General features: G+C 39.6%; 1 protein-coding gene across 1 annotated transcript; it reads left to right on the top strand.

Moving 5' to 3' along the window:
* Nucleotides 1–1,730: 1,730 nt before the first annotated feature.
* CCNYL1 (cyclin Y like 1) lies at nt 1,731–22,178 on the top strand (the record flags this gene model as incomplete). Its single annotated transcript, XM_010178474.1, has 9 exons — nt 1,731–1,805; nt 4,092–4,126; nt 5,858–5,958; nt 7,446–7,481; nt 8,122–8,173; nt 10,683–10,802; nt 12,845–13,011; nt 17,325–17,487; nt 20,419–22,178. Coding segments are annotated over 9 exons (866 nt in total), but the record flags the coding sequence as incomplete, so codon positions are not given.
* Nucleotides 22,179–22,451: the final 273 nt, after the last annotated feature.

Below are 22,451 nucleotides of genomic sequence, written 5' to 3'. Positions count from 1 at the left end.
TTTGTTGAGATGTTACAAACAGTAGTTAAAATGTGCCAGTATGGCATATTATTATATGCTGGATTTTTTAATTTTTTTTTTTTTTTCCAGAGAATCAAATGTTTATTAGTGGTACTTCAGGTATGACCTGTAAGGCAAATACTGTTACAGGACTTCTAAACCAGGCCTACTTAACGTTTTACCTACATGATTAAATCCAGGTATCTGTTCACTGTGTGCCATGAATGAGCACAGTAAGGTGGAAATAGAAATACTGGGTTTGTAAGGTAGCTTTTAAAAACTGCTCGAGATGGTCTGCTGTCATAACTGACCTCTTATGAGGTGGGGGGAAATTCCTTTTTGAACAATCTTTGTGTTCCTAACGAGACGCTGGCTACCTTACGTACACAGTAGAGACTCAAAATCACAGTGGTCTGTATCCTGGAGCAATACTGTTGGACTACGATCAGTGACGCTGTGAGACAAGTGCTTGGAAAACATCCAGATTTGGATGTTGGTGTTGTGTGCCAGTGGGAATCTGGAATGAGAAGTCTTGGGGACACATGTACTCCTGCAGTCACACGCGCTCGTTGATGCACGCACGGGGGCTGTGGCTGTGCTGTGGGTTAGGTGCAGTAGCACAAAACATTCGCATAGTTAAGGCTTTCGGCACCAAGACAGTTTGTGCATCCTTTGGCTAGAGTTCTGTTGGTTGAGTGCACAAAAAGCTCTTAAGATTCCACCCCCCATTAAAAGTTGATGGTGATTCTTAGATGACTTTGTTTTTTAAGGGTGTGGCAACTGCATTGGCGTGCCACCTTGAAACACTAACATGCAAGTTTGTGAGCTTGCATGCTTTTGTGGTTAGCATGGCATAAGTAGCACACAGGATGATGAGAATGACAAATGTAAATGGATGAGAATTTGTGCTTTGCAGGATGTGCGGGATCACAGGACTAGATTATTCTTTTCGTATGTTCACATAAGTCAGTGTGTCTGTAGTGGGACTTCCTCACAACAGCTGTTTCTTCTGTCAAAGCTAATGCAGCTCAGAATTTCATCATGATGTTTTAAAGTTTCATCAACAAATTTTTAGTGATCACTGCCATCTTAATCTAAGGGAGTAATGTATCCTCATCTAATGTCATCACTGGTTCATTGTGGCAGAAGATTAAAGCAATCATTGTTCTTCAATAATTATATATTAGCTGTTCAGGGTTTTACTTCAAATTCCAAAAGAACTGAATAGTGTAAGATCCATGTTTTGACATTTATCAGCACTGTAAACATTACTTATTAGTTTTTTTTATAAGACCACAGAGATTGTTTCCTGCCATATTGGGTACTTAAAGCATGAAGATCTGTGGTGTCTTTTTAAATTATGCTCTTGATAAAGTTCTAGCTTTCTGCCCTCTATTGAGCGCGGGCTCCACATCCAGCTACCCTGACATGCAGGGGCACATACTGACTGTTGTTTTCCGAGATCTCTTTCTAGATTTTGTTTTGATGGAAACCATAAGCTACTTCAGAGCTTCGTGGCTATAGGAGTAAGTCCACAGGCTTCTTTTCAGAGGGGAAAATGTCAGATCTTTATTTATCTTGGCAAAAGTAAGGATTTGCTTTAGAGAGACAGCCTATTCTGTGTGTTTCTGACCTTGTCTGTGCCTGAGCATTTTAAGGCTGGGTGGGAATTGTTGCAGTAATCATCTTCTGTTAAAGGCCTCTCCTTTTTTTTGTCCTTTCTGTTTCAGATTTAGCCTTGGAGTCTAATCCATCTGATCATCCCAGAGCAAGCACAATTTTCCTGAGCAAGTCTCAGACAGATGGTAAGCTATGTTTTTTTCCCAATTTAAAAAAAGGCGGGAGGAAAACTGTAAAAATAACTGCCTATTCTAATTATACAGCTCCAGAACACTTACATTGCTTTAATTCTTTCAAAGCATAGGGATTAATAATTTGCCTGTTTACACAGAAATGTGTTCGTAGGCTGTTCTACTTAACACTTAGAATCACTTGTTCTTCTAAACACTTAAATATCAGGAGATTTCAGAGTCTGGATCCTAGTAGTCTGAAGGAGCAAGGCTTTCTTCACTAGTGTAATTCAAGCTTCAAGCAGTGGTGAGGTTTTTTTATGACCAAAGACTGTTTTAAAAATTGCTTTAAATTAAAAAAAAAAAAAAAGGTCAGTTTTCTCTAAGGAATAATAAGCCTGAGCCATCAGTCTGCATCAGTTGCTTTTGAATATGTGGTTTTAAACTGTTTGAATAGTTTTAGTAGCATCCTGGTTTTCATTACATAGATGTTGTGGGATTTTCAGTTTCTTTGCAGATCCCTTGTTTACTTAATAAAGTAAAAATTTTGAACAATTACTATAGCTCGTGCAAAATGTTGTTAAAAAGTGAAGGCATTTCCCTATTGCACAAATAAAAAAGAATTCTGACAATAGTAAATTTCGAAGTTGCAACTAAAAAGGAGTTTAAGATTTTTTTAAAAATGCTTCTGTTCCTCTTGTAGTTGGTTCTTGTTCGAAGTGCTGTTTTTTCTAAGATAGGGTTGCACTTGAGATTGGATGTGTTGATGGAAAGCTGCAGCGTGTCTTCTACCTTGGCATAGCTTTGCCACAGAAAAGTAGAATTATTTTGAACAGATCTGTCAGTTGCAGTCCTGCTATTCGGAGTCTTATGGCAAGTAGTAGAACTGTCAGTAGTATCAGCTTCGCAATGCTCAGATAATCTGCAAGCAGTGGGAACAGGCGCTAGCGTGATTCTCCAGAAGAGATGATGCCAAGGAAATGTAGGCCTCTTTCCACGAGGCCTCTAAGGTCAGTCTTCAAATAGGCAGAGGATCTGACCTGCGCATTTCAAACACCTCTTAGATGAGCGCCGCTGAAGTTGCAGATAGCAAGTTGACATAGTTCTTGAACATTACAGTGCAGCTTCACTGTGCAGCCTTTCAGCCTTGCTGCAAACAACGGTCAAACTACACGAACATCCTTGTTGGGGGTGGTGTTGCTTTTAAACATGATTTGGTATTCTTCAAATGTAATGTATTGAAAAGTATACGCTTGTGTTCATGTAGAAAAATGATCTGCTATGTGAGATAATAACTACTGAACTACTCTCTGAAGTTTGTATTAGTTGGATGAATTCATTTTTCCAGGGCACTATTATGGACAAGTCAGGCAGAAGAATTTATTTTCTAATTTCACTGGATCTTCTTTAGTTAGCCTCTCATAGAACTAGTAGAAGTAATATCCATAAGTTCTCTCTCACTGAGATGTTACCAGGATTACGAGTGTTGATTTATGCAAAAAGACCAAAAAAATGTGGATACTCTCTTCCAATTGTTATTTTTTCTAAATATGTAAGAGAATGTGTCCTGCTAACAAGCAGTAATGATCTGAGGTCAAAACTTTGTAGAAGTCACCTGTCTAGGCTGGCCACACTTGTATATCTTTCTGCAAGTATGCAACTCAGCTCTCCTTTAACAGCACTGTTTTACTGCTGCTGTTACAGCTGGAATGTAAACCTCTCAATCTTTTTTTGAAAGGCTGACACAGTTTAAAATGATCAAGTAATGTGGTTGCAGTTATATGATAAATAGGCATAGCTTGTGCCAGCATCTTCTGTATAATGAAATACCTTTTTACCTTCTGCTCTGTCATTGGAGGAGAGAGAACACGTATATAATGTTGGGCACCACACTTCCTCCTCGTGTGTCTTTGGCAGGTTCTGTGTGTGATGTTTTGACTTCTGTTTGCTGAGTGGTTGCTGCTGGATGTTGGACACTGTCCATTTCAACTATCTGAAATCATCTAGTTTTTCATGATGCACAGCATCTTTTCAAAGCTGAGACATATTTCCCTTAGTGCGATGGGTAGAAGTAATTCCTAAATGTGCATGTGGACAGTTGGAAGCAGTATGTAGTTTACTAGCTTGATAAAACTCAGTATTTTTTTCTCAAACTACTTTTCCAGGCACCTGAAATAAAATCTGAAACTTTTAATACTCATGTACTTCAGAAGTCTAGGTTAATAGAATGACTTCATTGAATGTAAATTGGGATTGTATTTTAGAAACCTTTCAGTTCACATTCTTTCTCCCTCTTTCTAGTGCGAGAAAAGAGGAAGAGTAACCATATCAATCATGTAAGTAAAACAAACTTTAGTGTGCTGTATAGATGATATTAGCATATTGGGAAAAAGGCAAATTCAAGAAACAACTGTTGTGCTAGGTATATAGTCCTACACATGTTCCAAATTCTCCTTAGCAAGATAAAACTAAGAATTATCTTTGCTAGTCTTAAAAAAGTAAACAAACAGGCACAGTATCGCAGAGCATAGAATGGCTGAAGTCAAAAGATTAAGAATTGTATTTTTTTATCAGTCTTGAGGATTTCAGAACAGTAAAGGAGAAGATATAAGTCAAACTGCCCATGGTGATTTTTTAACATAAATAAGACTGGATTCATTTCTCAGCTGAGATGACAAGTCTGCGTGCTGTTTGAGTATCACTACAGGACTTACTGTAAGAAATGTATCCAGCATGAAAAAGAGAATGATGAACAAACATTATCATCAATGTGATAAACAAATGATAATCCATTAGTTTTAAAATTTGATAATATAGTCTAAACTTCTCTGCAAATTGGTTTTGACACTTATCAACAAAAATGTACAAAAAAGATGCAATGTCATTAGTAAGTGGTAAAAAATTACTGACCAATAAAGCTAAGAATGGAAGTTATTAACATAAAGCTTAAAAATACTGTCTAACAGAAGTGTCTACTGCTAAGTTACTGGTAAAATAATGATATATAAAGTCTGTTGTATTTAGTATGATCATGGGGTGGTTATTTTTCTCTTCCTCTCCCCTCTCTTTTTTTTCTCTTCCTCCTCTGCTCTTCCTCTTCTCCTCCAGTTACAGTTCCAGTGTTAGTCTGCCAGCACCAAGGTGAAGTGTGATTGGATTGCTTTGCTGGCAAACTTCAGCTGGAATGGGAGATGTTCCCTGGCAGCCATTGAGTTGTGAAGGGTGACAACATTTTAATATGGAAAACTTTCAGTTTTTAGACAAGGCATTTAAAAAGATTCCAGCAAAAAGTAATGAAACTTGAATTACTTGATTAAAACTCTTCCCTCAATTATGGCATCCTAGCTCTAGTGCAAGGCATTCTCTAAAAATACTCAGGGAAGCCCGACTTAATGTTGCATAGGAAGGGTTCTTACAGTACAGAACCTACAGGATTAGGATAGATGATGGAACACATTGCTAGCTCTGAATAATAAAAGTAAGGGTAATAGTAGTACCTTATTTGCAGATTCCAGATGCTAAACAAGACCTGAGTAAAGTGGGCAATGTCAGGAAGAGGTTTCTTTTTTTCTAAAATATAACAAGACAAAACTCCAAATGCAAAACTCTCTTTACAGGGAGTGATACTGGATAACCAGAAAATGTAAACGTGTAGGATATAAAAGAAGGGAGAAGATGATTATGAAGTCACAGGGAAATCTAATAAAGTGCATCATAGAGAGGGAAGACTGAGACCTGAACTGGCAAGAATGGAATGGAGGAGAACTGAGAAAATCAGAGGACTTGATGCTTTAGCTGCAGCTATTTCTGCTGAAAATTGCTTATCTGAAACATCATTTTGTATATTACAAGGGATGTTTTATAAACATGTCTTACACAAAGGGTATCCTCAGGAGCTTGGTGGCTATAAGGTAGCTCGCGTTGCAGGAGTGATCATGTACAAAGACCTCCCCTGCAGTAGCTACTTGAGGTGTAAAGCCAGTATTCAGTGTAGTATACCAAAGCTCACAGAATCCCTCCTCTTGAATGTATTTCTGTTTTGTTTTGGTTTTTTTTTCCCTCCTAAGGTTTCTCCTGGGCAGCTTACGAAAAAATACAGCTCATGCTCAACAATATTTATAGATGACAGCACCGTCAGTCAACCTAACCTTAGAAGCACAATAAAGTGGTAAGAGCCATTTGTCATCAACAAGGGGCTGAGTAGCACTGCAAGGGTTTTTTGGGATTTTGTGGTGGTCTTGTCTGTTCCAAAGCCAGTCACACACTTGAATGAGAGCAGCACAGCACTGCTTATTCAGGTTGGCCATAGAAGGGGTGGAGAGGTCTGGTTAATTATGACTGCTGAAGTGAGCTTTTTTCCAGTTACAGAGCTAATGTACTGTTGTATTTCAAAGAAGTTATCATTGTGCACCTAAGAATCTGAGGCAGTGCAGAAGTGTGTCAGTGTTTTAGGTTTAAAAGTGTGTACTGGGGTGGGGAGCTCAGAGTCTTCACATTGAAAGCCAAACCCAGAAACTCTCTGGGAACAATCTCCCAGAAACGATCTGGGAAAACTTACAAAAAATATATTTTTGCATGGAGTTGCAGGAAGTTTCTAGGACTGTTTGCTACTTGCCAGTGGTATTAGTCTGCCCTCTAGTTGTGGATATCGGTATGTTACTGGGTTTGGTTTTAGTTCTAGTTCTAGCCTTTCTACTTTTTGTTATTTTAGGTAGGTGAGTTTGATAACTACTGTTCTTCTTGGTTCTCCAGTGGAAACGGCTGTTTGACCTGTGCTGGGTACCACAGGGACAGGTCTTTGTGCATAGATGATACCAGATGAGGATTGAGAAGAGAGTTTTACTGTGCTTAAAGGGGGGAAAGTAATGCAAAGTAGCTTCAGGCCCAGAAGGCTTTACTGTTTTAACACATTTGGAAATGTCTAAGTTCATCTGTCACTTTCAAATTTGGTTTCAAACAGAAGTCACTTCTCCTTTTCTAGAGAAAAATACCTAAAAGATGGTGCTTGTGCCATTCTGAAGTGGTGTTCAGCTGGCAACAGATCTGAGCTTCCCTGTGACAGATTCTTGTGATGGCAGTGTTCCTGTTGTCACTGCCAGTAAAGTGTCTGAAATTTGGCCACAGTAGCTGAGTGTCAATATGAAATCTATTGCTTTACTTGACTCAGCACAGACCAAGATCTGTTATTGTCCCCTTCTTGGATTATGTTGGCATATAGCCTGTTTTTTAAGACAGGTCCTAAATTAGACAGCCAGAGATACAGAGTTCTAACATCAGCAGAATCTCTACGACAGTGTATGTAACATCAAGTAGAACTTTTATTATATTTTAGTTGTGAATAGTCTACATTTTCAATAAATGTCACCTAACCAGGCAAGGAAGGTGTGTCTGTTTAAAATGTGGTATAATATTTCTTTTGTGGCACAAATACCTGTACAATGAATATAAGAGTAGTTTGGCTAACAAGTCTGATTTGGCCAGTTTCTGTTCAGAGAGGTAAACATCAGAAATGAGACACAGAGTACTCAATGCGAAAGGAAGCCAACACGTAATGGATTCTGAATGTTTTGCCCCGAACAACAGCTTGTGCAATGGAATAGTGTGCACAGAATGTGCTTTGTTAAGTCTTTTCTTTTTTTTCTTTCTCTTTTTTAGTGTAACATTAGCAATATTCTACCATATAAAGAACAGGTGAGTGATTTTTTTTTTTTTTTTCCTGAAATATAACAAGTTTCTTTTGAGCCAGGGATATGGTGTTGGTCACTTCAGTAACAGCTAGTATAACTTAAAGGAGGTGAAAAATCTGCTGTATCTGCTTCCTCTTTGTGTACCCCGTCTTGAGCTGATATAGAAAGGTCAGTAATACACCCATCCAATGGCACATGCTTCGTCACAAATGAAGCATAAAAAGTCAAAACAGAGGGAGTGAGGGGAATACACTTAAGTCACCATAAATCAGCCTTTCAACTTTGTTTAGCTTTTCCTGAATACAGAAGTACTAATTACTTTTGATAGTTAAAAGTGTATGCTTCAAAATTACAGCTACCTTTTTGAAATAAATGCTATTAATTAGATGGTTTTACATTTTAAGGGAGAACTGTACTAAGCATAATATGAGAACATGGATAGCTATTAATTGTTTAGCTTCTTAAATATTCAGTTGTAAGATCTCATCATTAAATGCTTTGCAAAAATGCAATGTAACTTCTTACCATATTCTAGGAAAAGCTGAACTATAAAATGTGTCCCTTTATCCTCTTTAATACTTTTTAGTGGAGCATAGCATTACCAATTAACTGTTGTGGCTAAAACGGAGATTTTTGCTTTGTAGAGATTCTGACAGATCATTGGATATTTTTGATGAAAAATCTCATCCTCTCACAGTAAGTTTAACTTTTTGATCGTCTGAACGTATATAATTTATACATATTTTTTAACATCTTGATTTGTATTGGTTATAAAAATGTCTTAGCACCAGGTCACAAGCAAATTGATCTTAAATTGTATTTTTATATATAAAATACAGTGCAGACAGTGTTCTCTGGACTTCTGATACCAGCTAGATCATGAACAGAATACAGTCTTCCTAAATGTTGCAAAGTATGTTTGGTTTTCTATGCTTTGAATATAAACAGAAAACAAGCAGGTGCTGATTCTTGCATATTTCATATCAGAACTTTCTTGTCTGACTCCTTTCTTCCTCTCTTTAACACTAAGTCTTTCCTATTTATCTAGGAAGACATGGTTAGTAGCTATGTACCTATCCTTTTAAATGACTGCAAACAGGAGAACATAATACATGAAGCGTCACACAAAGTAGGAGACAGTGAGTCTGGTCCTTAAAAAAACTTGAAAGGCAAAATTTTAAAGCAAATATACTTAATGCTGCTTGCAGTAACAGGTAGGAGCATTCAGCCTGTGGTTGTAATGTGACTGGTCCTGGTACACCTTTTTAGACAATCTTTAAGATGCAAAACCTCATCTCAAGCTCAAGAGTGGAGCATGTGCTTTTTATGTCCAGTTTGAGCACTACTAGCTTAATGACTGTCCCATAGAACCACTTCCTTTGTTTTTCATTTGAAATTAATTTAGCAAAGCTCTAGTGGCTTTAAAAAACAAATATTTTAAGTTTGTTAGAGTTTCATCCCTAAACATGTCCTATTATGCTAGAAATTGTACACTTGAATAAATACAATTCTTTACTCAATAAAAATAATGAACTTCAGAAGAACTATATAGAAGATTTCTTGTATGTCCTGTAGCACTTCAAGAGAAAAGTCTGGTTCAAAACTGTTTTCACTGCTGAATCTGTTGTTTCACATTGAAACTTATGCAAGATGAACACCACTTAATCAGACAATTTATTTTCTTTATTTGCAGTCTGACATCTTTTGATCCTTTTGTATAGCCTACCTCTTATTTAATGAGTATGAATAGAGGAAAATCATTGTGTCCTTTGGGAACACTTAAAGGTCTCTTCTATCTTACTGCAGTATGCAGACAGAAATACAGTCATGGCTGTATGTCATACTTCTGAGGGGAAAGATACAAATGACTTGTTAGTTTCTGTAGCAATGGGATCTTGGTGAGGTACCTGCAGTTCCTTTATAAAGGTTAATTAGCTGGAAGACATCTCTGAACACCTTGCCCTCTCAAGATTCAGTCACAAGGAGGCCAAATCCAGGCTCTATTGACCCTAATAGCAGAAGTAACAAACTTCGAGTTACCAGCATCACAGGGCTCAGTGACAAATACCAATCCCGTCCTTTCCCCCTCAGTTCCAGTCAGCAAAAATGTACTTCCAGATGTGCTTTTGTGCTGTTTGTAGTGCAGAAATTTTACAAGGGGGGATCCTGCCGATGTTATTCCTAATGTTGCATGTCCACCTTGAAGAGGTAACCTCCACTGGTTCGTGGTGTATTAGAAGGCTGCGTAGCGAGTACAAAGTTAACGTCTCTTCATTTTACTTGACATTGTTACCTGGCCATACAAAACCACATGAAAATGCTTGCGGCTTTGCTTACCTTATGACTACTTGTTGTCAAGCAGCTATGCTGTTCTCATCTGGTACCTTTACTGTACTATAGGTCTAACTTGGACAGTAGATAGAAACCTGTTCCACTACCAGTCTTGCAGAATCAGTGCATAAAGCTGGAGCTCCTGAAGCTTCATCCCTCCAGGAAGGCTGCTGAGTATCAGAATGTCTGGGAGGACAGGGTCAGAATTTTCAAACACTCATTTTAGGATTGCTTTTACAGACTTTATTTCTAAGCTTTTCTTCTCCCCTGTATTTAGAAACAGTTTAGCATCGTGTCAAAGTTAAATCTAGCTGTTCATTAGCTTTGTTGTCTTTCTGAAATCTCTCAAGAACAAGTCCTACGAACACAGTGTAAGTTACCTTCCAGTTCTACCTGAGACAGAATTACTGACTTCTGTTCTTCAGCTCTTCCTCAACTGGAACAGGAATCTTTTGAAGTCTCTTACTCTTGCCTTTTGAAGAGCCAATGTTTTCCTGGTGTGTATACATCTGTGATTTTCTTGCAGGGAGCAACTTTTTTTTCTTTTTTTTTTAAATCCCTTTTAGTCTGTAAAATGTTCTGTGGACAATAGTTAGCCCCACTTAATAATGATGGTAGTTAAAGCTCTTTCCCATTAGCCTTACAGATCAAAAAAGTGTTCAAAACAAAGATATTATAAACTAAAGCTATTGGCACATTCATAATATTGCAAGGCTGCTTGCTTCTTTCAGTACATAATTTTGTTCTGTCTCTGTGGCAGGGAAGGGTTGTATACACTTGTGCTTGGTGAGAAGAAAAAACCATGTGTGTCTGTTCTTTGCAGTCAGGGTTAAGTAAGATGGAATTTCAGTAATTCAGAGACCTTTTCTTTCAGCGGGAAGAAGTTCCAGATGACTACTACAAGCATGACCCTGATCACAAGCACATCTACCGGTTTGTTCGGACACTCTTCAGTGCTGCGCAGCTGACAGCTGAATGTGCAATAGTGACACTGGTATGAGATGCCTGATTACTGAAACTTGAGCTTTTGGAAGACTTTTTTTTTTTTCCCCCCTCAATGAGTGAACTGGGCTGAACTGACATTTAAATAGTTACAGTTTATGATAAAACCTTGTTAATAATGAAAGCACTGTACGAGTGAGTTCATTAGAGAAGATTTCCAAGTAGTCACAGAAGTGGTTAACTAAAAAGGAACTTACCTGTTCTGTATATGAATATGTAATGCTTCATTACTTGTCCAATCCAACATTGTTTGTTTCACAATATGTAACTGGCTGATGAAGCTTGAGAAAGGGAACAGTGGGACACCGTAAACAGTGGTGTATAAAGAGATCAGGCACAAAGGCATCTTTTATTTCAGTTGTGTGGAGGGGAAGGTGGGAGTTTTGAGTTCATATTAACCAGAACAGTGCAAGTAACATCCCCTAAGGGGTTGAGGATAAATATTGTAGGAAATCCAGGAGATTAACTTTGTCATTATTATGGCCTTATATCATTGCTACCTTTCTATCAAACTTTTACTAAACCAAAGAGGCTACAACTTTTTTCCCCAGGTGACATGGAGGTACTCGAAACTTAAGAAAAATAGTAAGAAAGTAATCTCATTACAGTTTGTTGTTTGATTTCAGAAAGCAAGATGGAGATAAAAATTGACAATGATACTGATTATTTATACACACATGCATATATGCATGCATATACATATATATTGGTGAAGGGAAAGGAAAAAACACAGCCTATAGAATTGCTGCATTAGACAATCTCTTAAACTGTACTTAACTGCATACTAGACTTCAGTCTTCATTGTGGCTTTTTTCTGAAAAACAGTCTGAAAGGAGAACAGAAGAGAACTATCACCAAAAGACAATGTGGCAATTAAGCAAACTCAGCTTGAAGGACTCTCTTTAATAAGGAAATAAGTAATTTAAAAGGCCAGACAGATAGAGCTATTGAAACTCTGAAAGTAGTTTGAGGTGTTTGCTTTTCCAAAGAACAAGATGATAGCCAACCATGGGCGATCTACTCAGCCGAAGTTACTTACCAAGAATATGTTTTAAAGTGGATTTTGCCACTAGATGGCCCCGTTATTATAGGAACGCCTCTAGTCCACTTGATGGCTACAAGCAAAGGATGGGAAGAAGGTGTGGGGAGACCCTAATAGTAAAGATCCTGGATCTGTACAACAGCTTCCTGCACCCACTAGTTTATCTGAGGTTTCATTAGGACTTTGGATTTAGCTTAGGAAATAGAACATTAAAAACAATCTATATTCAAATTTGAAAGTGCACATTACTTAGTACGTGGATCATTATAGGAGTGTGAAATACCAGGACTCTTTCAAGGAAGGGACTGATTCAACATATTTGGGCTGATTTGCGATTACATGGGAAGAATCAGTAAAATACCATTTCTTTGGTCTTAAGTATCTTTCACTATCTCAGCAGCTGTTGATGTAGATGAAGCAGAGGATGACGTTGTTGTAGGTGAAGGATCGGAGTCTGTTCTCTACAGGGTAAAGTAGAAATAGCGCTGTAATGCCTTTCATTGTGGAAAGATAGCAATTAAAGCATCTTCATCCCATGACTGCAGATCACAGTGCAGGCTTTAGCACTTCCTGTTAAGCTACAAGCGCTGAACCTTAACCGTGATGAAAGACTCGTGTGATGCTCAGTGATTTACTGTCCCAGACAGGCCCTAATGAGAACCTGCTGGTGCCTGCGTGAGTCTGTGACGGAAAGAACTCTAGCAGGGTCCCAGTGAAACACCAGTGCTCACTGCTCGGAACTGATTCTTTGGTATCTTTATTGTGTACCTTGGTGATCCAGTTCTTGTGTTGTACTAAAAAATGGAACCTGTAACTCCCAAATGTTTGGATTCTGAAGTGTAGTTAGTAATCGCTAATACTTACCTTGACACACTCAGTGGTGATGGGATAAAACAGTCACATTGGACTGGCATGCTTGCTGCCTAGAACTCAGCTCCAGGTCTTAATTACACATTAAAACTTTTTTTTTTTTTTTTTTTTTCCTTTTATAGGTTTATTTGGAAAGGCTTTTAACCTATGCAGAGATTGACATATGCCCTAGTAACTGGAAGAGGATAGTCCTAGGAGCTATTCTGCTGGCTTCTAAAGTCTGGGATGATCAGGCTGTATGGAATGTGGATTATTGCCAAATATTGAAGGACATTACTGTTGAGGACATGTAAGTTGCAAGGCTTGGCTAATCTGCAGTGGTTTTCTGGTGTTTGATTTTTTTGGGGGGGAGAGGGGGGAAATGGCAATTTTTGAAAAAAATGTCTTTATGTGGTGCTGTGATATATGAACATGAGGTATACCTGGTGTCTGGCATTCCCTTTTTTAACTTGGGAAACTTTGGATAACCCTACTGTGAGATAAATGTGTATTAATATTTCTAATGACTTGAGTGGGTAACTTCAAAATTAAGGTTTTTTTTACCTTCTTTCCCCCAGTGATCAGCTGTGGGACCAGCTGCGTGTTTCTGCTATTTTTTTTGCATTGGTGTAACTCGAAAAGTGCCCAATTTATAGTCTTATCAAAAGCTTTTTTGGAGGAGAGGAGAAAAAAAAAAGGTGAACTAAATTTGTTCCCTGCCTTTTTTGTTTTAAAATTTGAAAAACTCCAAGGTAAGCCGTAACTTGTGAGTTAGGTGTCTGCTCTTGTATCCAGCTGAGGCCTACCTCAGGCTCTGAATTCCTAGCCACTGCTGCTGGCAGACAGGTGTCACTTGTGTCTGTACCTGAGGTCGCATGTGTTACATCCAGCTACTGCTATGGCTCATCCTCTCTGGGCGAGTTCTTAGGCTTGCCTACAGTGCTGAGAACAAAATCCTCAGTCTTACTACTGCTTGTTTCTGTAAGGCTGTTCCTTGTATATGTTCTTGTCTCAGATGTAGATTTCAGTTTTTCAGACATTTTGAACTGGCTCTCTTTTCTCGGTGCACTCAGCTTTAAGCCCTACAATTTTTGCAGTTTTAGAGGATGTTCATCCTTGTGGCTCCAGGCTCATACTGTGGGCTGGAGGCATGTTTATGTGAAGTGGATTTGGCCTGTTAGGTTTTCTGTTAATTTCCTTTTCTCAAAGCTCTATCTCTGAGAGCTTTGAGGTATCAACATTATTGTTTTAATTTTATTTGACAGCTTCTTCCTCTATTTCCCTTATCACAGTGGTAGACATGCTAGAAGGCTAGCTTAGTATCAGGCTTTCTGGCCTTAATAAACTTGATGGCGTGTTTTATGTGTGTTTGAGTTTTGTCCCACCGCTGTGCTGTAATTGAGCATGTGTCCAGGCCTATGTAGTAACGGTCAGTTCTAGTACAGGAGCAGACTGAGGTGGTAGAGGTTTGCACGCAGCACTGGGAGGCTACTTATGTGAGAGAATCTGTTCTTGCCCCAAGCTCTCTTCCCTGGATTCAGCCTACATTTAATGTTTAAAATACCGTAAGTAATTATTTATCTAGGACTCTTTAGGAGGAGGAATATCCAATTTTCTTCCTTTTAGGTGGGGGCGGCATTTCTAAAAATAGAGTGGTTATCTACACCAAACCAGTTTTTGTTATTCAAGTTATTTCACATTGCAAATGACAACAGCAAACATGGTAATGTTCCCCTGGTCTGGAGTTCTTTGTCTCCAAATGCAGGGCTGTGCCAGCTGTGCTTTCAGGAAAGCATAATTAGTGATTTTATACAATGTACATCTTCACTCAACCTGGCCTAGAGTGCTCATCTATCTGAGGAACATACTTGAAGCATTGCTGCAAATAACTCTGAGATGGCTGAAGTGGGGTCAGCGATGCTAGGAGTGCTGGAGTATACATCTTGCTCTTTTTGATGTCTCTTCTTCTGGCCCTATTTGGGACAAATCAAATTGATAGCACTGAAAGTATCTGTAACAAGGAGGATGTTTATTCTCTATTGCCGATGCTGGGTCTCCTGAAATTGTCAGTACTTACATTTTCAAAGCAAGGATGGTGGTAGGGAAAATAGACTGAATTAGGCTTATTTTTTCCTCCAATTTGAAGATGGGGTTTTTGTAATCCCATCTAATTTGAGATGACTTAGACTTTTGAATTCAGGTATGGGTAGAAACTGTACAACCTCTTTCTGACAGTGGCCCAGGGGTGTCCATCCCAGCCCCCACACTGCTACAACTTGGCAGACTTTACTGCTCCTGGGTTGGATAACATTACCGTAATTGGGACCTTGGAAAACTGCTTAAAATACTCGGCAAAATAAAGTTTTAAGTTTGTAAGTCTACTTACAATTAGTGGTTGGTGCTATAGTTAATGGTCAGCTTTAGTAGTTCCAGTATCTTTTAAACTAGTCACTTGATGGTAAGTAGTAGGTATTTGGAATACAGGCGTTACTGAGAGAAAACAACTGGCAAAGGATTTCAGGCATGGCTGCATTCTAACGTTGGAGATGGCTGGTGATGCTGCCAGAATCCCACCCATCGGGATACTCTTGTTGAGCCACTGCAAGCAAAGTGTGGGAGTTACACCACTCTGGAACTGGCAAAAGGGTTTATATCTGATTTAATTCACCCAGTGTGCAAATCTGTGCATGTGTGTATGTGTACAAGACAGGCACCTCTTCTGAAGGCAGTGTAGCTGCACCTCGTCCCCATCACACACACTCTCCTCACTGCTTAAGACAGGTGTTTGGCAGCCCCACCTCACAGCTCTGTTAGCAGCGTGAGCTGTGTGGCTCTCTGGGAAGCTGCTAGTGGATTAGTTAAAGGATATGGGATTCAGGCCTCGTGACTGGCACGTGAGTTCATTTGCCTTTGCCTCTTCCTACTCAGCAAGGTAAGGTGTTCATCTTACCTTTTTTTTTCCTATCACGAGTCTTTTCTCATTCGACCATAGCAAAGGTGGGTATTTTATTTTTTTTACTGAAAGGGGGTTTTCTTTTGCTTTTTTTGAGAGGACAGTGTGGCCTGTGTTTTGCTTCTTTCTAATGGCAAAAAAAAAATCAAAGGAAATTAAATTGATATTTGGAACTCATCCTTTGTCAAAACTTGCTTGCTTTGATGAGATTGAATCCGTAATCACTGAAAAATTAACTGTGCAGCTGCTAATCTTGCTATGACTGCTTGTTAAGGGGACACACGCTGTTCATTCTTCTGGCTACATATATTTGTAAATAAGGCACAGAAAACACATGGGCATTATCCTTTCCTGGGTTTTAAACCACTGTTAATAGACTTGTTAATCCAATGAAGAATTGTATTTTTACACAATTAAAATGTATTAGTGTAGTGAGTACAAAACGGGCAGTGAAGAGCATTTATTCACAGGGTAAATCAAGCTCTGATCAGCTGATCATCAAAACATTATCTGATTTACATTTCTATAGGCTTATGACCATATGAACAGGAAATTAATTTTGGCACTAGGTTCAATGGTACTCAAGTCTATCAAGCTAGAAACAAGCACAAAGCTGCTATTCATATTGAGACCTGCCATCCAATACAGGGCACAACCTGGGTGATTCCTTGATTTATTTCCCCCCCTCCGATACGTAAAACACCCATTTTAAAAGCTCACAAAAAGCAAGAACAGCCTTGGCACTGAATTTGTGCAGCTTATCTTCTGGTGTACTCACAGTTGGCTATACAGCTGCTAAGTTCTGTTGAGACAGAGTCACTGTGAGTTAGTGTTGAACGGCATTTCTTGGTTTGGGTACCACCAGTTCCTTTTAGGTTAATTTGTAAAACATTGCTTTTCTTCTGTGGAACATCTCTGGTTTAGCTGACCACGGTACAGTAGCTGAAGCAGCCTTTTTCATGTCATGCTGCTGTCCCCACTTTGCTCCAGCTATTTTGCCCAGTAAAAATAGACAAGTGAGTAAAAACTGGACAGTGCCCTTTGACATAGTACTTTGTTATCCTGCCTAATGCTATTGAGGAGAAAATTCCTTCTCCCACCTAATGCTGCTTATTTATTTATTTATTGGAGATGAATCCATGTTGCTTCAAGAGGCTTTTTTCTGTGAGATAATAGCAGCAGCTCTTCATAGATCCATTTGTTGCCGTGGTGATCTGCCTACTCCTTTTGTTAGTCCACCTCTACTTCAATAAACCCCCTTCCTGTTATCAGCCTGGTGAAAATGTCTGCAAGTTCTTCAGAGCTAATAAACAGCATACATCATTCCTTTCATCTGATCACTATAGTGTGGGGCCGTAGGAGAGTGAGAATGGCGCATGAATTGTACAGCTGCACTAATGGAACTCTGAAGAATGAACCTCCCTGGTCAGCCAAGCGAGTGCACGACAGGGCACTACCTTCCTCTCCAAGCCTGAGGTGCCAGGACTCAAAAGCTACACCTTGTTTTGAGCATTAGTGAATGACCTGTCTCTCAAACCTAATAATGCAGAGCTCTTGATGACTATTTCAAAGTTGCTGGTTTTAAAAACAAGCTTGAGGTCTCTTCAGTACTTTCAGCCAGCTAAAACAATCCTTTTTTTCCTTTGTCTTCTCTCCCTTACACCTCCTAGGAACGAGATGGAAAGACACTTCCTGGAGCTACTGCAGTTTAATATCAATGTTCCTGCCAGTGTTTACGCCAAATACTACTTCGATCTTCGCTCCCTAGCAGATGACAATAACCTGAGCTTTCTGCTGGAGCCTCTCAGTAAAGAGAGAGCACAGAAACTGGAGGTAATGGTCTGAGATTGGCCGAGCAGGAGACTCTGTCTGTGTGTGTAGTAATAGCATCTGTTGCTAATCATGTTAAGTGGCAGTTAGAAAAACTAAAAAGCTTTTAGATTAGTGTATTACAGGCTAATGTAACCCCTTTATAACTGCAGTTAGCGCTTCTACAACCATGCCTAGGCTAAGCCAGCCTTCTGAGGAAGGGAAGGGGCAGAGATTATGGAAGTGTAGCAGATCGCAAAATAAAATGGATGTTATTTTGGGAACCGTAGCTCAGCTAGGCTACTTAACATTGAAAGGATTAGTGTCATATGTAATGGATTGTCTGTCCTTCCTTGGTCACAGTCTGTATTCCAAGCACCTAGAGACAGTCACACTCAGACCTTTCTAAATACTACCAGCTGAAGGTTTCCCACTGCATCCCACTGCACAGCTGCTTTTAGGTTTAGAAGGAGCACTCTTACTGCTCTCATGGTTTAATAAACCATTTGTCTGGGGACAGCTGCAGAAATAATATGCCGCTTTTCACAACTTTTAGAAACAAACCTTCCCAAAGAAATGTTGCTTTAAGATAAACTTTTGGAATAGGCACTTCTTAGGAGTCCTTCAGAATGTCCAGAGGAGTGTAAATACCGAGTACTGGCCCCTTCTGCTCGATGGGAAAGGCTGCTCTTCTGTAAGTCCCTGCAGCCTTCTTTGGTATTGAAGGCTTATTTTTAAAAACTTGAACTTTTGCAGAGTCAGTCCTCCTAGTTGTTGGAGATATGTAAGACATTTTGAAAATATCTAAATTACCTGGGTTCCCAGGCAAAAATTTCTTGTTGGATCAATGCAACCTTTTATCTGTCCAGGTTTAATTGATGATTGTGCATGTTATTTTGTTGACCTTTCAACAAAGGCATTACTGCAGGCCCTGTGTACACTGATACCATAGCCCCTTTCAAAGAGGGGTGTGCTACAGTATTCTTGGCTTATATTGTTCTGTTGTCCACCCCCAATAATTCTACCAAGTGCCAGTTTTTTTTATTTCGCCCCAGAAGTGGCTGAACTTTGGGAGTCAGTGTGATCCCTCCTGGTCTTTTGGAATGATAGGTATGATATGCCTACAAATTCCTCTATTTAAAGTTAAGCAGTGCAACTATTCTGCTTTGTCTCACCCTTGTTACTTGCACTTTAAGCTAACACTGTCACTAATTGTAAATGTGGTTGTAGGGCAGTTCATATTCCACAGGAAATTGTTTACTGAACTGCTCAGTGCCCAGGCACAAGTGGATGATTTACAGATTGTGAGCCTGTTTTGTTTCTTCTTTGCTAGCATTTGGGGGCTTGGTGTTTAAAATGAGAGTATTTTTCAGTACAGTATGTGATTTGCTGTAATGCACTTACTAATACAAGTATATAGGACATTTTAGTTTTTAATTCTAAAACGTGATAAATATTTTAACAATTTTCTAAATTTTTTAATTCTACCTCTTGGTTAGAAGCACACGAACAGTTGATAGGAGCCTCTACAAAGCAGTGAATTAGTATTCCAGGGACTGAAAACTGATTTACACCATATGGGCGACAGGGGCTAAATATGTCAACACAGGTTGCTTTATGATTGATGTGCTAACATTAAAACAGGATGGAGAGTCTGTCTGGTCTTGCACCAGGAACTCATGCAGCCAGTGTCTCAAAGAATGCCACTCTTGAGCCAAATGCATGCCTCCAGAAGGTCGGCAGAAATAAATGTAAATAATTATTTTAAAATACACTTAGAAGTTTATTCATGCTCAGAGAGCTTTTCACCTTTTGAACTTCCAGAACACTGGGCTGTGCTGAATGGGTGCTGCCTTAAAGGGAAGGTGTAGGCTTGTAGCTGATCGCAGGACTCTGAAAGTTCATCTGGTGATAGGTGGTAAATTATTAATGGAAGTAAATGTTCAGGACTGAAGTTCAGTTCAGCCTTCTATTACAGGTATCCTTATTTATTTGCACTGATAGACCTGAAGGCTCCAATCAGAAATAGGCCTTGCAAGGAAAGACACACAGTGTTTTCTGGACAATCATTATGTGTTATTAGGATTTAAATAATTAGGCTTGTTACTGGAATAGCTGCACCAGAATAAAGGCTGCTTGACTAGCTAGATAAACAGAGGAGAGGCAAGACAATAAATGGGTAAAAAAGCAGTTAAATATGAAGTTGTCCACATGTGCTGGTATTTAGTAGCTGTAGTAAAGTGCCATGGCTATTGCCATGTCATCGAGCAGTGGGCTGCCCTCCCTTCTCAGACCTCTCAGGAACCTGATCATGTGCGTGATCCCAGGAAGAGCACGTTGGGGGCAAGAGTGTAGAGAAGGTAAAGGCAACACAGACATCCTAGAAGAACTTAAATTTCCTAGGCTCACTTGCACTGAGTGGCCAGGGGCAAGGTGCCTGAGGGAGTGCAGAAACCTTTTCAGGTTGAACCTTTTCTCTGAAAGAAATGACCGTGTGTGGTTTTGTACTGTTAAAATAAAATGTTTGTGCTGCTGTGTGCACTAGACCTAGCTAGGTGCAATTTTGAACATAACTTCCACAAACTCTCAAGTCTGAAATGGATCCAAGTTTTCCATTAGATAGTGAGATTGGTGAAAGAATGAAAATACTTGGATATGGAAACCACTGATCTTCTTTATGTCTTACTTTATGATGGATGGGATTCTTGTTAGCATGGGGACACACCCCTTAAATATTTTCCCTGCAAAACAGTTCTTATTTACTCTTATTCTAAGTTAAAAAAACCAACCAACCAAAACCTCCTCAAAAAAAACCCCAAACAAACAAAAAAACCCTACTAGTGTCACTGCTACAGAGTGCCTGCTCTGCTGGTATTACGCTTGTAAAAGCTTCCTTGAAATGTTCAAACTTCCCTAATGTGTACTTTTCATTTTGTATCTGACCATGGCATCCAGGCGATCTCCCGGCTGTGTGAAGACAAATACAAAGACTTGTCAAAAGCTGCTATGAGACGATCTTTCAGTGCTGATAACTTAGTTGGTATCCGCCGTTCTAATGCCATCCTCTCCTGAGGAGAGAGAAAGGTGCAGCACCACGAACCAGCATCCATGTGAATCGGAGGAATACCACCACTCCATGCACACAAGCCAGCGGTGATGGTGTCTTCCAGCAAGAGGAGGAGAGGAGGGTAAACTAGCCAAGGGAGCCCAGAGCTTGAGGAGCATACTTGGTGCAAAAGACAAGACTTTTGTTAAATCAACTCTCTCCTCCTTCTAATGTATCCAGAGGTGCAAAAAAAACCAAACTTCTCTCCTTCTCTCCCCCACAGATGTTTGCTTACTATGTAGGCCTATAGCTGTGAACTCTTGAGGTTTTTAATAATAAGTAGTTTTAAATTTTAGAATTTAAACACTAACCACATGACTATAGTTACAATGTTCTTCCCTCCTCTCCCCTGTCATCCAGAGTCTCGCTGCATTTGTATTTCAGGTCAATGCAGTGTTAACAAAACCAAAACAAAACGTGGGACTCTCAAAGTATAAAGCCACTCTGGAGCTGAAAACAAGTAGCATAGACACGTGTTGACGGCTTTTCCCTGGTTTGGCTACTAAAAGCTGCTATTACTGGTGATCTGTTCGTAACCAAGAAGCTGCCCAGCAGGAAGGAATTCTAACTCTGCACCCACAACTTCACTCCAGTAGATTGTCAAAAGACTTTGAATGTTTTGACTGGGGGCAGAGATACGGTTTTATGTATTGTTAAAATGTATAGGGTCCATGCTGCATTTCTTGTGAATTATGGTGCTTCTCTCATTTTCTAATACTTATATTGCTCTGGAACAGATGCAATCTGTATATTTTTCTGAGGCATTGAATAAGAAAGTTGGTCTGGAAACATCATCACCATCCCAAACAGTGTAGCAATCCAGTGGTGAATGGCGTGTGTGCAGCACTGCTTCTCTTGAGTTCTACTGCAGATCTCTTGTGCTATATACAGTGGAGTTCCTAAAGCTGATACTGTGCATCCCATCTGGCTCTCCCTGGGTTTTTGTTTCCTGGGAGGGATTTACATTCATAATGAGACAGGAATGAGTTTGAGAATCCCGGACTGCCTAACAAGGTAGATGGAAAAATATTGTGTTCAACTAGAATTATCCAAAAGCTTTCTATATAAACCCCTTTTTTTGTTTTGTTTTGTTTTTTTTTTGGCGAAGTGAATTTTATTTTGTGCAACTGCTCTAGAGGCTTTGGGTTTTGATCTTTCTGAGACTTTGGAATGGAGCTTACTGAACTGAACTCTAAACAGGATAAGTATTGCTAGACTCTTCCTGTTACAAGTCTTTGTAGTATCTTCCCTCCGTGGATCCAAATAGATTCTAGGCAGTTTGTCCTAGGAGCAGATCTCCCTCTGAATGGCACGGGTTTTGTGCACTTCCTCTTCCAGCCAAGGCCCAGAAACTTACACTGAATAGCAAGTCCGTAAGCCTTTGAGAGCGGGGCTGTCTGAGTGTCATCATCACTTTGGCTGCACTCAGCTGTTACAATGCTGCATACAGCCTTTTGCGGTATGCCAGCCCCGGCTCCCAAATCCATGGAACTTGGCACTTCAGGTATTGATCACAATTCAATTTTGAAAATAACGCTACATCTTCAGGTGGTTTTCCTTTCTCATGTTTGTATTAAAATAAAAGCTAATAAACTCTATTTTAATTAAAGTTAAAGGTGAATTGTGTGTTCTGTACAGCTGTCTGATTTAATTCCCCCTCACAAGTATTTGGTGCTGCACAGCTTCTCTCAAGGATGAAAAAAGAAAGAAAACTCCCAGTGGGGGTGTGTTAAGGCCTCTCTGTTCCCTTTACCAGCCCTTCACCTTCATTTTATCGCAGTGACTCGTGAGTGTCTGGGGAGCCGGCTGCAGCGGTCCCTGGGCTGCTACATCCTCCCTTCAGGAGCACTAAATTGGAAGCTACAAGTGACCAACTCCTGCA

Source organism: Antrostomus carolinensis, unplaced genomic scaffold, assembly GCF_000700745.2.
Source record: "Antrostomus carolinensis isolate BGI_N321 unplaced genomic scaffold, ASM70074v2 Scaffold46361, whole genome shotgun sequence".
Classification (NCBI taxonomy): Eukaryota; Metazoa; Chordata; class Aves; order Caprimulgiformes; family Caprimulgidae; genus Antrostomus; species Antrostomus carolinensis.
Note: the sequence above shows the minus strand (reverse complement) of the source record. Positions and strands in the feature narration are given on the sequence as shown.